This window comes from Bos javanicus, chromosome 25 (genome assembly GCF_032452875.1).
Source record: "Bos javanicus breed banteng chromosome 25, ARS-OSU_banteng_1.0, whole genome shotgun sequence".
NCBI lineage: Eukaryota > Metazoa > Chordata > Mammalia > Artiodactyla > Bovidae > Bos > Bos javanicus.
Window position 1 is genome coordinate 18,267,875 of NC_083892.1, and position 14,658 is coordinate 18,282,532.

The window sequence follows — 14,658 nt, forward strand, 5'->3', positions numbered from 1 at the left end:
GCTGACTCCTCTGCTTCTTCTTGGCCTCTCCCACTGGAATCAGACCCAGCATCAGGCTCAGTCCCAGTTCATGTCAGATGCAGTGAATGCCTGCTGACTAGAATTGGGTCAATGCCTTCCAGCTTCCCCACAAGGGCTCTTTGCACAGCATTAAATGACATTTGTGAGCATGGATGCTGTGTTTGATTCTTGAAGCTTTGTGATCAGCCTAGACTCTTGGCCAACTCCAGTTCTCTTCTTTTGTAAACAGGGAATAAGCTGTGGCACTCTCCGGGGGATGAAGATCAAGCCAGGTTCCATGGGGAAGGCCATCCCACCCTTTGACATTCAGGTTTGATGGGAAAGATATTGGCAGAGAGCAGTTAGTGTTTGGCTAAGATTAGACCATTGTGTGGCAGGAGATGACAGAACCAGCCATGCCTCCCAGTTGTCCTTTCTACTCTCTGCCTACATTTCCTCTAATTTCCTGGGGAAGTTTCTGTTGAGAAATGTCCTGGGCATGAGTGCAATGTTCTGGGCATGAGTGCAGCTTTCCAGGATGTCCAGAGGCCTCGCTCACCTAGCCTGGAGAAAGAGTACTCACTGTAGCGCTGGAGGCTCTCTCCACTGCTGGTGCTTTTAGTCTTTCCTGATCCATATTTTCTAGCTTGAAGACACATTTGGGATGTGTATATATCTGTGAAACAAATAGATTCACCCATGACTTGGATTTCTCCATTTGCTGGCTTCAAAGACTTCTGACAGTTTTATTATTTTCTGAGAGGGCTCCTGTATCACAACCCCTTTCCGCAGTTACCCCTACTGTGTCACATGAATAGGCCAGGCAATATTTGAGTGGGGCAGGAATGTTGGGGATCCTTGCAGGGTGGGATTCACAGATCTCTTGCTCCAGATCATTGATGACAAGGGCAATATCCAGCCTCCCAACACAGAAGGAAACATTGGCATCAGGATCAAGCCCACCAGGCCCATAGGCCTCTTCATGTACTATGAGGTAAGAACACACCATCTGCTTCCAAACAGCTCCAAGAATCCTCACAGGGAGTTGTGTAGGTGATAACAGACTAAACTCAACTCTGCATTCTGAAACGTCTTCCATCTTCCTTTATTCACGCCAGGTCAATGAAATCTGTTCTAATTAATCTCAAAGCTCTTATTCTCACATCCCTTTCTATCATAACCCATCTGACACTTACAGGATGACTAATGGAGTAGAAAACAGCTTAACTTCAGAACCAACAGACTTGAAGTCCAACTATCTCTTATGGTTAAGAATGTTGGCTTTGAATGGGTTCAAATCATACCAACATACCACCAACAGGATGGACACAAATCTATTAAATCTTGCTGAGCCTCCAGGGGTGTCTTTATCCCCTATTTCAGAGGAAAAAACTGCATATTGAAAAATTGACATGTTTTCCCTAAGACAAAATAAATGGCAGGATTAGAGTTCAAGGTGATGTGTTTTAGGCCCCAAACTCTAAATGAGAAATTCAGAGATTAGAGAAATCTACAATAAAGGAATCTACAATAAATATAAAGAAACCTGCTATAACTCTTCATCAGACAAACTCTGGCTAGCAGTGGCCACCGAAAGGAAATTCTTAGCTTCCAAGATTGACTGTGGAAGTGTAGACAAGCCCTGAAACTGATCTCAGACTCCATCTCCTTTCTGTAAAGTCACAGCCACTGGTGTCATTGTTGTCCTCACACTATGGCCTGAAGTGGGAAGGGAATCCTGGTTCTCTCATGGTCCTATGCTGAGAAGCAAATATGCAAGTCTTAGCCTTATTCTCAGTAGCACAATTTAAAGGTTGGATAAAAGAGAAATACAGAGTAACAGGCATACAGATCATCAGTCCTTAATCCTGTTTACAAGTTAGAATGATTTGAGGAAATATTTTTTAAATGGTAGGATCCAACCACAGAGATTCTTGTTAAATTGAACTGGGGTGGTCAAGAGAAATTACTTTAAAAAAATTGTACATGACGTATTTTATTTTGCAAAAATGTCTTCACATATGGCCACATCGATTTCTCCCATTTCACATGTTCTCATGGCAAAGAGACATCACTGTTCCATTAAGATTTGTTGATTTATATTCTGTTCTTTCATTTCCTTTTTCTTGAAGTAAAATATATACATACATGTAACATAAAGTTTACTCTTTTCACTATTCTTGAGCATACAATTCAGTAGCACTGAGTAAAATTTAGAATATTGAACAACCATCACCCCTATGCATCTGCAGAAAAATTTCACCATTCCCAGAAGAAATTCTGTTCCCACTGAACTGTAGCTCTCTACTCCCCTTCCACGTGCTTGTTCTATCCATTATTGAAAGTAATATATTGAACTCTTCCATTTTTATTATAGAACTGCGTATTTCTCCCTTGAATTCTGTCAATGTTTACTTTATATTATTCTGATTTCTCCCTTTATATAATTCTGATTTCTCCCTGTCAGTGTTTGCATCAAATATTTGGTACTAGGCTGTCAAATGCATATTTGCTTCTAAATATTATATAGTCTTGGTGAGTTAACCCTTTTTTCAATATATAATATCCTTTTCTTATCACTTGTAACACATTTAACTTCGTTTACTTTGTTTACTATTTGATAGCTATCTCAGCTCTCTTTTGGCTCCTAATTGAAGGGAATATCTTTTTCCACACATGTGAGTGCAGATAAAAAATCTGAGTAAGATTTGTGGATGGTATCAATATCAGTGTCCTAGTTGTGATATTGAACATTATTTTTGCAAGATGTTACTATGGGGAGAAACCATGTAAAGGTAGGTAAGACCGCTCTTATTATTTCATATGAAAGTGAAAGTGTTAGTTGCTTAGTCATGTCCAACTCTTTGGGACCCCATGGACTGTAGCCCGCCAGGCTCCTCTGTCCATGGAATTCTTCAGGCAGGAATACTGGAGCTGGTTGCCATTTCCTTCTCCAGAGAATCTTCCCAACCCAGGGATTGAACCTGGGTCTCCTACATTGCAGGCAGATTCTTTACCATCTGAGCCACTAGGGAAGCCCATATTATTTCTTATTCTGTGCTTAGTCATTTAGTTGTGTCCCACTCTTTGTGACCTCATGGACTGTAGGCTGCCAGGCTCCTCTGCCCGTGGGGATTCTCCAGGCAAGAATACTGGAGTTGGTTGCCATTTCCTCCTCCAGGGGATATTCCCAACCCAGGGATCGAACCCACCTTTCTCACTTCACAGGTGGATTCTTTACCATCTGGACCACCAGAGAAGTCCAATTATTTCTCATAACTGCATGCAAATATACAATTATCTTAAAAGTTTAATTAAAACACCATTTTCACAGTCTTTGTGTGAGGCTCAAATAGGTAATCTTTTGAGAAGAAAATTCATTCAGCAAACATTTATTGACATCTCCCATCTGTCCAGGCACTGTGTGAATGCTGAGCTTATAAGAGTGAATAAAATAAATGGAATTATACTCTGGTAGAAATTTTATTCTACTGGAGTACCACACAAAACTGCGTTGTTATTTTTTTTAATGCTCTTAAAATTTGCTTAGTATTGTTCACTATTTTACCAGTAGCATGCATTGAGTGCTTGCATGCAATGAAAATAGAGAGATATAAAAACTGCCCAAGTCAGGTAGAGCAGGATTTGAAGCCAGTATCTGAACCCTGTGTTGAGGCTCATCATCTCTAAACTCATTGCTTTCAACAAAGGAGTGCTGTTCTCTTTGCAGAATAACCCAGAGAAAACAGCTGAAGTGGAATGTGGGGACTTTTATAACACTGGGGACAGAGCAACTATTGACGAAGAGGGCTACTTCTGGTTCCTTGGGAGGAGTGACGATGTCATCAATGCATCTGGGTAGGTGTAGCTGACCCTGAGCCAGAAGGTATCACTCTCATATGCCTCGTGGGATCTAGCTTGCCCAGATCCTTCGTGCATTGGTGGTGGACTCTCAGACTAGTTCTGAACCATGGTAAGTCATCATGCAATTTAAAGGGACTGGGAAGGAAAACTTTACTTTGGTCCCTCTTTGCTGAGGGAGCTTATTCTGTGTGCTCCTCTGATGAAGCACACACCACAAAAAAACATAACAACAACAATAATAAAATTCACCTTTATGGAATATGTATTAGGTGACAGCGCTCTGTGCAGTGTCTTATACAATCCACTTCTCAATGCTAGAAGGCAGCTGTGACTATGCCCATTCTATTTTTTTTTTTTTTTAAATTTTAGGGGAGGAGGCCCACACTGTGCAGCATGAGGGATCTTATTTCCCTGAGTGGGAATTGAACCTGTGCCCTTGGCAGTGGAAGCACAGAGTCCTAACCACTGAACCACCAGGGAATTCCCTTGATTATGCTCATTTCACTTGAGGAAACTGAATCAGTGACCAGTGGAGAAAAACTTGCCTGAAGTTTCCAAGACAGTAGAGGGTACAGCCCAGATTTAAACTAAAATGGTCTGATTCCAATTCTGTTGTCCCTAAGTCTTAAATAATTTATAAAGGAAATAAAATGACACATTACATAGTTTAGGAACAGGATGTAAAATTTCAACAAATGTTGAAGATAAAGAGTTTTTATGCCAGAGGAAGCTGCTTGACTTCAGGAATCCACATTTCAGTCCTCTTACACAGCCTTTTCACAGGCCTCTGGCTCCCTGTGACAGTTCCCCTCTGTGCCAGGGGAAGATGTATCTCTCCAAAAGGTGAGACCTGAGGGCCTGGGTCACCCTAGCCCTGGAATTTGCTCAAAAGGAACCATTGGTCCTGCAGATACCGCGTTGGGCCAGCAGAAGTAGAGAATGCCCTGGCAGAGCACCCAGCGGTGGCTGAGTCTGCTGTGGTGAGCAGCCCGGACCCGGTTCGAGGGGAGGTGAGGAGGAAGACATGGGGTCATCGTGGCTGGGTGTGGGACTGGGAAGACATGTCCATGCATGGTCCAGGCCCATACCTACCCAGCCTTGGGTGGAGGGAGGGCAGTGTACATGTGCACTTACACTATGTGGACATCAGGGGGCACTGTGGCCTCATCTGTGACTGAAATGCTGATTGGGAATGCGGCTGCTGATGCCATCTAGGAGTTAATGAACCCTTTCTATGCACCAGTTTATTTATCCCTCACAGAGCACAATGAATTAATGACTCTTTTCATACCTTTTTACAGAGAAGGAAACAGAGGCATGAAGAGGTTAAATAACTTGTCTGGATTACGCAGCTAATGAGTGGTAGAGTCAAAAGGGAAATTGAGGACTCTGGGTCCAGAGGATACATTCATTGATTCAGCAAGTGTTCATTGAACACCTTCTGTGTACAATCCCTGTGAAATTAAATGAAGACATAAGTAATAATATGAAACTAGTAGATTACCAACATTTATTAAGTGCCAAGTTTTAACAATTATTAAATGTCCATAGAACTCTACCTACCTAGTGAAAATGGTGATAACAATGAGAGGAAAGCAGATAAATTTAAACTAGCTTCATGTTTTATATGCATTATCTCATGGAATCTTTACATAAACCTGATGAAGAATGAACCTCTTTTCTCCCCATTTCACAGGAAAGGAAATTGAGATTAAGAGAAGTTAAGTGACTTTTCCAGGGCAAAAAGTGGAAATCACAAGTATTCAGATTTCTAAAAGCTCAACTGTCCGTTTGTTTTTCCAGTAATGTAATGAGCATTTACCCTTTGTTTTATTTTTGGCCACGCAGTGTGGTATAGTAAGTGGGATCTTAGTTCCCTGACCAGGGATGGAGCACTGCCCTCTGCTGCAGAGGAGAGTCTTAACCCCTGGAAGTGCCAAGCATTTACTTTTTGAACTGAGTCTCCACGCTGGTTCTTTACTGCAGGTAGTGAAGGCATTTATTGTCCTGAACCCGGAATTCTCGAGCCGTGACCCAGGTGAGCTCACCAAGGAGCTGCAGCAGCATGTCAAGTCAGTGACAGCCCCATACAAGTACCCGAGGAAGGTGAGCGAGAGCAGCTGGGTGGGGTCTGGTCCCTTTGAGCGCTTCTGGGGATTCCACTGCCTCGGTCTCATAGGATGTTGTGTAGCTGGGGTGAAGCAGAAGCACCCAAGAGAATTAAAAATTTTGCCTACAGAAGAAGCTTTTCAGTTTATGGGTGTTGGGGAGCCCACTTAATTGGATAGAACCTCTATCCTGTGTCAGAAACTCATCCATTGCTGGCTTGTCAACCTAAAGAAAAAATACTAGACAATTGTCCAAAGATATCCACGTAAATTATTTATAATCTTTCAAAATTTGAAAAAGACATCCAAATCAGCAACTTCCAAACTTTTGAAAAACATTATTTGTAGTGAAATATACATTTTATATTGCCATCCAGTATACATATATGTACATAACAAAGAAAAATTAGCAAAACGATATTTATCCTAACAACATGTAATACATTCTGATACTTTTTATTCAACTTCATTTGTTTTAAATACCATGAACAACATACAAAAAATGTTCAACAATAGATAAAGGATTAAATTATTCAAGAAATTTAATATTATTCTGCAACTTAAAATGTGATTTTTATTTTTAACATAAAAATATCATGACAATATAGTATTGAGATAAAAATGCAGGCTATGAAAGAATATATATAATACTATACTATTTGTTGGAGAAGGCAATGGCAACCCACTCCAGTACTCTTACCTGGAAAATCCCATGGATGGAGGAGCCTGGTAGGCTGCAGTCCATGGGGTCACGAAGAGTCAGACATGACTGAACAACTTCAGTTTCACTTTTCACTTTCATGCATTGGAGAAGGAAACGGCAACCCACTCCAGTGTTCTTGCCCAGAGAATGCCAGGGAAGGGGGAACCTGGTGGGCTGCCGTCTATGGGTTCGCACAGAGTTGGACACGACTGAAGCGACTTAGCAGCAGCAGCAGTTAAGAAGGGTTAGATGTTACTGTGGGTAACAAACAGCCCCGAATTTGTAGTGGATTGTAACAAGGAAGAGGTCTTTCTTGCTCATGCCACTTGTCCACCATGGCTTTCCTGGGGCCTTTGTTCCACATCTTCTCATCTTGGGACCAGGATAAAGGAGCAACTGCCTTGTAGGTACCCGCCAGAGTACTAGAAGAGATGCACAGAGAAGGTGGCCTGTCTCAATGATTCCCAGCTTTTTTATTAGAGGTGGCATACTTCACTCCTACTCATATGTCATTGGCCAAAGTACATCAAAGGGCTGCATCCAACTTCAGAGGGTAGGAGAAGAATCTGACAAAAATGGTGGAACCAGACTGTCCCACGGTGTCCACCTGTCTGGGGGTCTGTGAAGGGGCAAAGAAGGAGAGCTGCTGGGAGTTGATTGAAAATGATGGGGGTCAGGGGAACTCAACTGGAATGGGTTTGCTTTACCTTCATCCAGGTGGAGTTTGTCTCAGAGCTGCCCAAAACCATCACTGGCAAGATAAAGAGAAGTGAGCTTCGGAAGAAGGAGTTTGGTCAGAAGTAGTTGGCAATAACTTCTGAAGTCATCCTGTGATCTTGGCCAAATTCCTAACTGCCTCAGTTTCCTCACGATGGTGAGATGAGGAGAGGAATGTTGAAAGCGGTGACCTGAAAGAGAACCAGGAAGGCTAACATTCCAGCATTTTGGCACTTTTAAATTAATATCAGTCACTATCCTTTCTTCAAGTTCCCTGTTCCTCTCAGATTTCCCAGGTGAGCGCTCAGAGAGGAAATAAAATATTTGAGTTAACATCAACAGTGACTCTGTTGTGTGTTTATTTTGAGAAATCTTGTGCTAAATGCTCAGTTCAGTTCAGTCACTCACTCATGTCCCACTCTATGCGACCCATGGACTGCAGCATGCCAGGCTCCCCTGTCCAACACCAACTCCCTGAGCTTGCTCAAACTCATGTCCATTAAGTCAGTGATGCCATCCAACCATTTCATCCTCTGTCATCCCCTTCTTCTCCTGCCTTCAATCTTTCCCAGCATCAGGGTCTTTTTCAATGAGTCAGTTCTTTGCATCAGGTGGCTTCAGCCTCAGCATCAGTCCTTCCAATGAGTATTCAGGACTGATTTCCTTTTGGATTGACTGGTTTGATCTCCTTGCAGTCCAAGGGACTCACAAGAGTCTTCTCTAACACCACAGCTAAGTGCTGGCCCTCTGTAATTCCCAGAATCCCCATCAAAGATTGCCCCAGGGCCTGATTCTCCCTCCTGGTTCCAGAGACTCTGGATGACCCCTCACACTCATTCAATGACCAGGAGCTGAAGGTCTAGGAGGACAATCTGTGGGGCCCCAGGGATCTGGCTTGCCTCTGCCCAACTAGAGAGTGAGGCAGGAGGCAGGGCATTTGTGGTGTCTAAGGAATGGAGTAGAGGGGAGGGCAGCCCAGCTTGGTGGCTACACTTCTCATCTGCCACCATCCAGTGGATCTGCTGCCTCTCCCCTGACTAATAATGCTGATGTTGGTGCTTGCAGATTGAGCTGGGGTCAGCACAGGTGAGTGAGAGTCCTACCCTCTGGGGACCCAGGAGTCCTGCAGGACTCCACCAGCTCTTCCAAGGGACCCAGGAGCTTTGTTCCCCAGCCTCTTCCCAGGGGCCCAAAATCCTCCCCAGACACCCCTCCTTATTATGCCATCCAGGGCCCTCTGATCCCCTTGGCCTGTGATTCTGTGAACTAATCCTTCACTCCATTCATCCATGCAGACTGAGACGGAACCACCAAGAGGCTGGAAGGAGTGGAGGCAGTTCAGTTCAGTCGCTCAGTCATGTCCAACTCTTTGCAACCCCATGGACTACAGCACGCTAGGCTTCCCTGTCCATCACCAACTCCCAGAGCTTGCTCATACTCATGTCCATCAGGTTGGTGGACCATCTCATTCTCTGTCATCCCCTTCTCCTCCCGCCTTCAATCTTTCCCAGTCAGGGTCTTTTCTAATGAGTCAGCTCTTCACATCAGATGGCCAAAGTATTGGAGTATCAGCTTCAGGACTGATTTCCTTTAGGGTTGACTGGTTTGGTCTCCTTGCAGTCCAAAGGACTCTCAAGAGTTCTCTAACACCACAGTTCAAAAGCATCAATTCTTCACACACAGCTTTCTTTATAGTCCAACTCTCATATCCATACATGACTCCTGGAAAAACCATAGCTTTGACAACACAGACCTTTGTCGGCAAAGTGATGTCTCTGCTTTTTAATACGCTGTGTGGGTTGGCCATAGCTTTTCTTTCAAGGAGCAAGCGGGAGGCAGAAGGAGTGGAGGCAGAAGAGGTTGAATCTGGGAGTGAGAAAAGCACACACCGTCACCCTTCTCACCCATTCCTGGGGGTCACCGATAGGCAGATCCCCTCTGCAGCTGCCCTCGGGTGTACAGATATACAGACTCATAAGGAAATACACAGACACCACAGACATGGAGACACTAGGCACAGAATCCCCCCAGCCTCCCCTGGGGACTCAGGTGGTGGGCTCATGTATGGCTCACATGCAGACCAACAAAGGCAATGACACTCTGAGGGGAACACACACACACACAGGTGCACACACTCAAGGCCACGGGAAACAATCGCATAGGACAGACCCACACATATTTTATGGAGGCACAAAACAAACATGCCGGCAGCTGCTGCTGCTGCTGCTAAGTCGCATCAGTCGTGTCCGACTCTGTGTGACCCCATAGACGGCAGCCCACCAGGCTCCCCCGTCCCTGGGATTCTCCAGGCAAGAACACTGGAGTGGGTTGCCATTTCCTTCCCCAATGCATGAAAGTGAAAAGTGAAAGTGAAGTCGCTCAGTCATGTCCGACTCTTAGGGACCCCATGGACCGCAGCCTACCAGATTCCTCCATCCATGGGATTTTCCAGGCAAGAGTACTGGAGTGGGGTGCCATTGCCTTCTCCGACATTCAGGCAGAGACAGATGCAAATACAGAACACAGACACATGCAAATAGATACAAAGAAGAAGACAGACAGATACAAAAAGGAACATCCAAAGGAACAGCAACTTCACATACAACACACTCCCATACATATAAAATACAAACACAACTCCAAGGATATATATGCCCTGAGACACATACACACATATCTAATATGTAAGGCCTGAGTCACAGACACACACAGATTTACACAACCAATGTACACTCAATTCGTGACAAAAATGCAAACACACAAGTGCATAGAGAGAAAAACAGAAAGACACTCAATAATAGTTGTGCAATGGAAAATTCAGTCACAATCGATATACTCACAGACGTAGAAACTCAGACATACAGGTCCATCCATGCAGACTTATATAACCACAGTCACACTCATGCTGGAATCCATCTTTGTTAAAAGATGTGTGGGCACATTGAGGAGAACCCTGAATCAGGCCAAATATGGGCAAAAAGCACAACAAAGCAATATGACTGGCTAGAGGGAACGTGGAGAACTGCCCCCATGTAGCAATTTAAGCCACCTCAAAAACGTGACTCTAGCTTTCCACATGTACTTTTCTTCTAATAAGCTGTAGCTGCTTCACTATCTTCTGTAGTTGCTTAATTTTTTCTACAAAGAAGACAAGGGCCGAACTCCTTTTTCAAGCCCAATAGCCCTCATAGTCTAGTGGTTAAGATTCAGTGCTTTCACAGCCACAGCCTGGGTTTGATTCCCGGTCAAGAAACTAAGATCCCACTTTAGGCCACTGCACTCTGGAGATCAGCATGATCTGCCCCATCCAAACTGTCGTGGAAGGAAAGGTTTCGGCTACAAGCCGTGAACAATGCTAGGATTCTTGGCCTCCAGAGACGAGGAATTCGATCCGGGGTCAGTGACGAGGCTTGATCACGCAGAGCTTTTGTGTAATAAAGTTTTATTAAAGCATGAAAGAGATAGAGAAAGCTTCTGACATAGACCTCCGAAGGGGGCAGAAAGAGTGCCGCCTTGCTAGTTTGTAGCAAGAAGTTATTTATCTATCAGTTCAGTTTAGTTCAGTGGCTCAGTTGTGTCCAACTCTTTGTGACCCCCATGAACCACAGCACGCCAGGCCTCCCTGTCCATCACCAACTGCCAGTCTACACAAACCCATGTCCATTGAGACAGTGATACCATCCAACCACATAATCCTCTGTCATCCCCTTCTCCACCTGTCCTCAATCTTTTCCAGCGTCAGGGTCTTTTCAACTGAGTCAATTCTTCGCATCAGGAGGCCAAAGTTTTGGAGTTTCAGCTTCAACATCAGTCCTTCCAATGAACACCCAGGACTGATATCCTTTAGGATGGACTGGTTGGATCTCCTTGCTGTCCAAGGGACTCTCAAGAGTCTTCTCCAACACCACAGTTCAAAAACATCAATTCTGCTGTGCTCAGCTTTCTTTATTGTCCAACTCTCATATCCGTACATGACTACTGGAAAAACAATAGCCTTGACTAGATGGACTTTTGTGGACAAAGTAATATCTCTGCTTTTTAATATGCTGTCTAGGTTGGTCATAATTTTCCTTCCAAGGAGTAAGTGTCTTTTAATTTCATGGCTGCAATCACCATCTGCAGTGATTTTGGAGCCCAGAAAAATAAAGTCAGCCACTGTTTCCACTGTTCCCCCATCTATTTGCCATGAAGTGATGGGAACAGATGCCATGATCTTCGTTTTCTGAATGTTGAGCTTTAAGCCAGCTTTTTCACTCTCCTCTTGCACTTTCTTCAAGAGGCTCTTTAGATCCTCTTCACTTTCTGCCATAAGGGTGGTGTCATCTGCATATCTGAGGTTATTGATATTTCTCCCGGCAATCTTGATTCCAGCTTGTGCTTCTTCCAGCCCAGCGTTTCTCATGATGTACTCTGCATAGAAGTTAAATAAGTAGGTTGACAATATACAGCCTTGACATACTCCTTTTCCTATTTGGAACCAGTCTGTTGTTCCATGTCCAGTTCTAACTGTTGCTTCCTGACCTTCATACAGGTTTCTCAAGAGGCAGGTCAGGTAGTCTGGTATTTCCATCTCTTTCAGAATTTTCCACAGTTTATTGATGCTAATTTGAGAAAGGAATTGCCTCAAAACTGAGAAAGTGTCACCAGGCCCCTCACCCACATGTCTTTTCAGGTAGCATTGGCACAACGTGAGTCATCCTGGGCCATAAAGCAATTGACATGAATCTTGAATAAAGGCAGATTTCCAAGCAAATACATAGTTCATTAATATAGCTTAAGAAAAATATTTCCATAAGAAAAACACATTGGTTAGCTCAAGGTTTGAGAAATGTTAAGTTCAGGTAGAACCAGATGTCATCATGGCAGCACAGAATTTTAAAAGAAACTTTGTAATGATATATAGAGAAGGGGGAAAAAAAGTCTGGTGCTTGTAGTTTCTTTCCTCCTGCCACTTAAGAGAGAGATTAAAAAAAAAGTCTGGCACTTGGGGATCCCTAGCCTTCCTGCCTGTTACCGTCTCAGAAGTAGGTGTTTTCCTAGCTTCAAATGCTGTGCTAGGCTTCTGTCCCATGGCAAGGTCTTTCAGAGGGCTGTGCCTACGTCCTGAGATGCCAAAGAGTGGCCAGCATAGGGTGGCTCTGGGAACAGGACATACTCTGGGGACAACGTGCACTTGAAGTGGGGGTGTTGTATGGGGTTTAACAGATCCCAAGGTCAAGAGAGGGAAAGAAGGGAGTTTCCCCAGAACCTCTGCTATGTGTCAGAGTGGGCTGTGCTCTTCTACAAAAACACAATAACAGTAAAGACATCATCAAGACTATTGTACAATAATATTATGATCACCACAGCAATGGCTGACCATCAGCCCAAGGTGGAAGAGTCAGGTTTGACCATGGCTACCTGGTTTGCTTCATCTTCAGAGCAAGGCTGACCCTGAGCAAAATTGGACTACAGGTAAAGCTTTTTTCTGGCCCCTTCTTTCTCTGGAGACTTCAGCCTCAGCTTCCTCCTCTCTCAACATTCCCTCCTAGACCTAAGTCCCCTCTGAGCCTTTTCTCAGCCTGGGTAAAGCACATCTCCCTGACCACTCTGACTCTGATTTTGTATCTGTGCAATGAGGCTGCAGATGGTATGGACCATAAAAAGATGCCTGCAAAGTGCAGTGCTTAGCACAGGCTGGTAACAGGGGAGACCTATAAAGGCTTCACACCTCCTAAGCTGTCAAGTTGCCCTTGGGGAGACGATGATGCTAACGTGCACAGGTGCTCAGCACATCGCCTCCCTTTATCTTATGACAGTTTTTGGATGCAGGAGGGGACACTCCCATTTTAGGAAAGGAAACCCACCCAGGGTCCCACTACAGGGAAGCAGCACAGCTGGGTCTCAAGCCCTAGGCGCCTGGCCCTGTCTCCAGGGGCCATGGAGCGCTCTCCTGGATGAGAGGCTGAATGGGCTTTGGAGATGCTTCCTCAGCTGCACAAATGGTCTCACAGTTTCCAGGCCCTTAACTCTGTTCACTTCTTTCTATCGTCCTTGCTTGAGCTACAACTAGGGTGAATCCTCAGTCCCTTATAGGCCTCCCATTCCCTTCTGGCCTAGTCTGAGTTCCACCCCCTTCTGTGCCTAGTCTGCCTTTTTATAACTAGATAGCCCAACTGTGGAGCTTAGGAGGCAGGCTAATGCATCTAAAGAAGATTAAACATTATTGTTTTGTGATCTGTTTTTTGTTTTGCTTTTCTTTATCGTTTCTTTGTATTTATATTAAAATGCATTGATTTTCCATTATAACATTAATAGAATGCTTCCTGTTTACAATAAATTTCCATAATAATAAAAAGCTATAGATTTAAAGCAATGATTTTAAAGCTGCCATGGGCCTGAAGGAACTGGGAAAACACTGCAGAAAAGTATCTTTAGGAAGTTTACCTCAGGGCATGGCCCAGAATAGATGATCACCAGTAGGGTTTGTCTAACCACCTGGGTCCTTTGGCCCCTGCCCACCTACTTGGCTCTCCCCACCCAGCACTCCTGGTATTGCCAAGCTGTTTGGGTGTTGTCCTCAGATCCCCCCAGAAGAGACATTGATGAACTTAGAGTGGATTTTTTTCCCCGTGTTTAGGTTCATAACCTAAAGCCCATGCTAACAGGGGATGTATCTACCCCTGTTTCAGGTATTAAAATGTCTAAATTATTTAGGGATGATTTTCAGACCATACCCTCTTGTCAAACAAAGTGGAATACACAGGCCAGAAGGAAACAAGATTTTATTACTATATTATCATGACCATGTAGTTCAGTTCAACTGTAGCATCTTTCCCTTTGGAATTGCTTTTTACCCATATTTTATTTGTAAGGGTATTTCTGAATTCCCAAACATGAGAAATACTAGTTAGCTTTCATTCTCGACTCTTCTAGAACAATTACATTACCAAAAACATGCTCTGTGTGATTTTGCTCCTCTGAAATACATTTAAATTTGCTTTGTGGCCAAAATAAATAGTGTTAGTTTTTGTAAATATGCTATATGTGCCTAAAACTAATGCTTCCTTTAGTTGTTATATGATACTGATGGATATATGGGTACAGTTGTATGATTAAAGTGTTTGATTGCTAAGTCGTATCCAACTCTTACGCAACCCCATGGACTGTAGCCCACCAGGCTCCTCTGTGCATGGGATTTCCCAAGCAAGAATACTGGTGTGGGAATACTGGAGTGGGTTGCCATTTCCTCCTCTAGGAGATCCTCCCAACTCAGGGATGGAACCT

General features: G+C 43.9%; 1 protein-coding gene across 4 annotated transcripts in view; it reads left to right on the plus strand.

Moving 5' to 3' along the window:
* ACSM1 (acyl-CoA synthetase medium chain family member 1) overlaps nt 1–7,731 on the plus strand; it is a 64,573-nt gene extending 56,842 nt beyond the window's left edge. For all 4 annotated transcript variants that reach the window (XM_061401318.1, XM_061401321.1, XM_061401319.1 and 1 more), the window contains 6 exons: nt 251–331; nt 893–994; nt 3,731–3,858; nt 4,775–4,874; nt 5,851–5,970; nt 7,393–7,731. In XM_061401318.1, the coding sequence (XP_061257302.1) occupies nt 251–331; nt 893–994; nt 3,731–3,858; nt 4,775–4,874; nt 5,851–5,970; nt 7,393–7,479 (618 nt within the window). In that variant the 3' untranslated portion in view covers nt 7,480–7,731. The remainder of the gene's footprint in view (nt 1–250; nt 332–892; nt 995–3,730; nt 3,859–4,774; nt 4,875–5,850; nt 5,971–7,392) is intronic.
* Nucleotides 7,732–14,658: the final 6,927 nt, after the last annotated feature.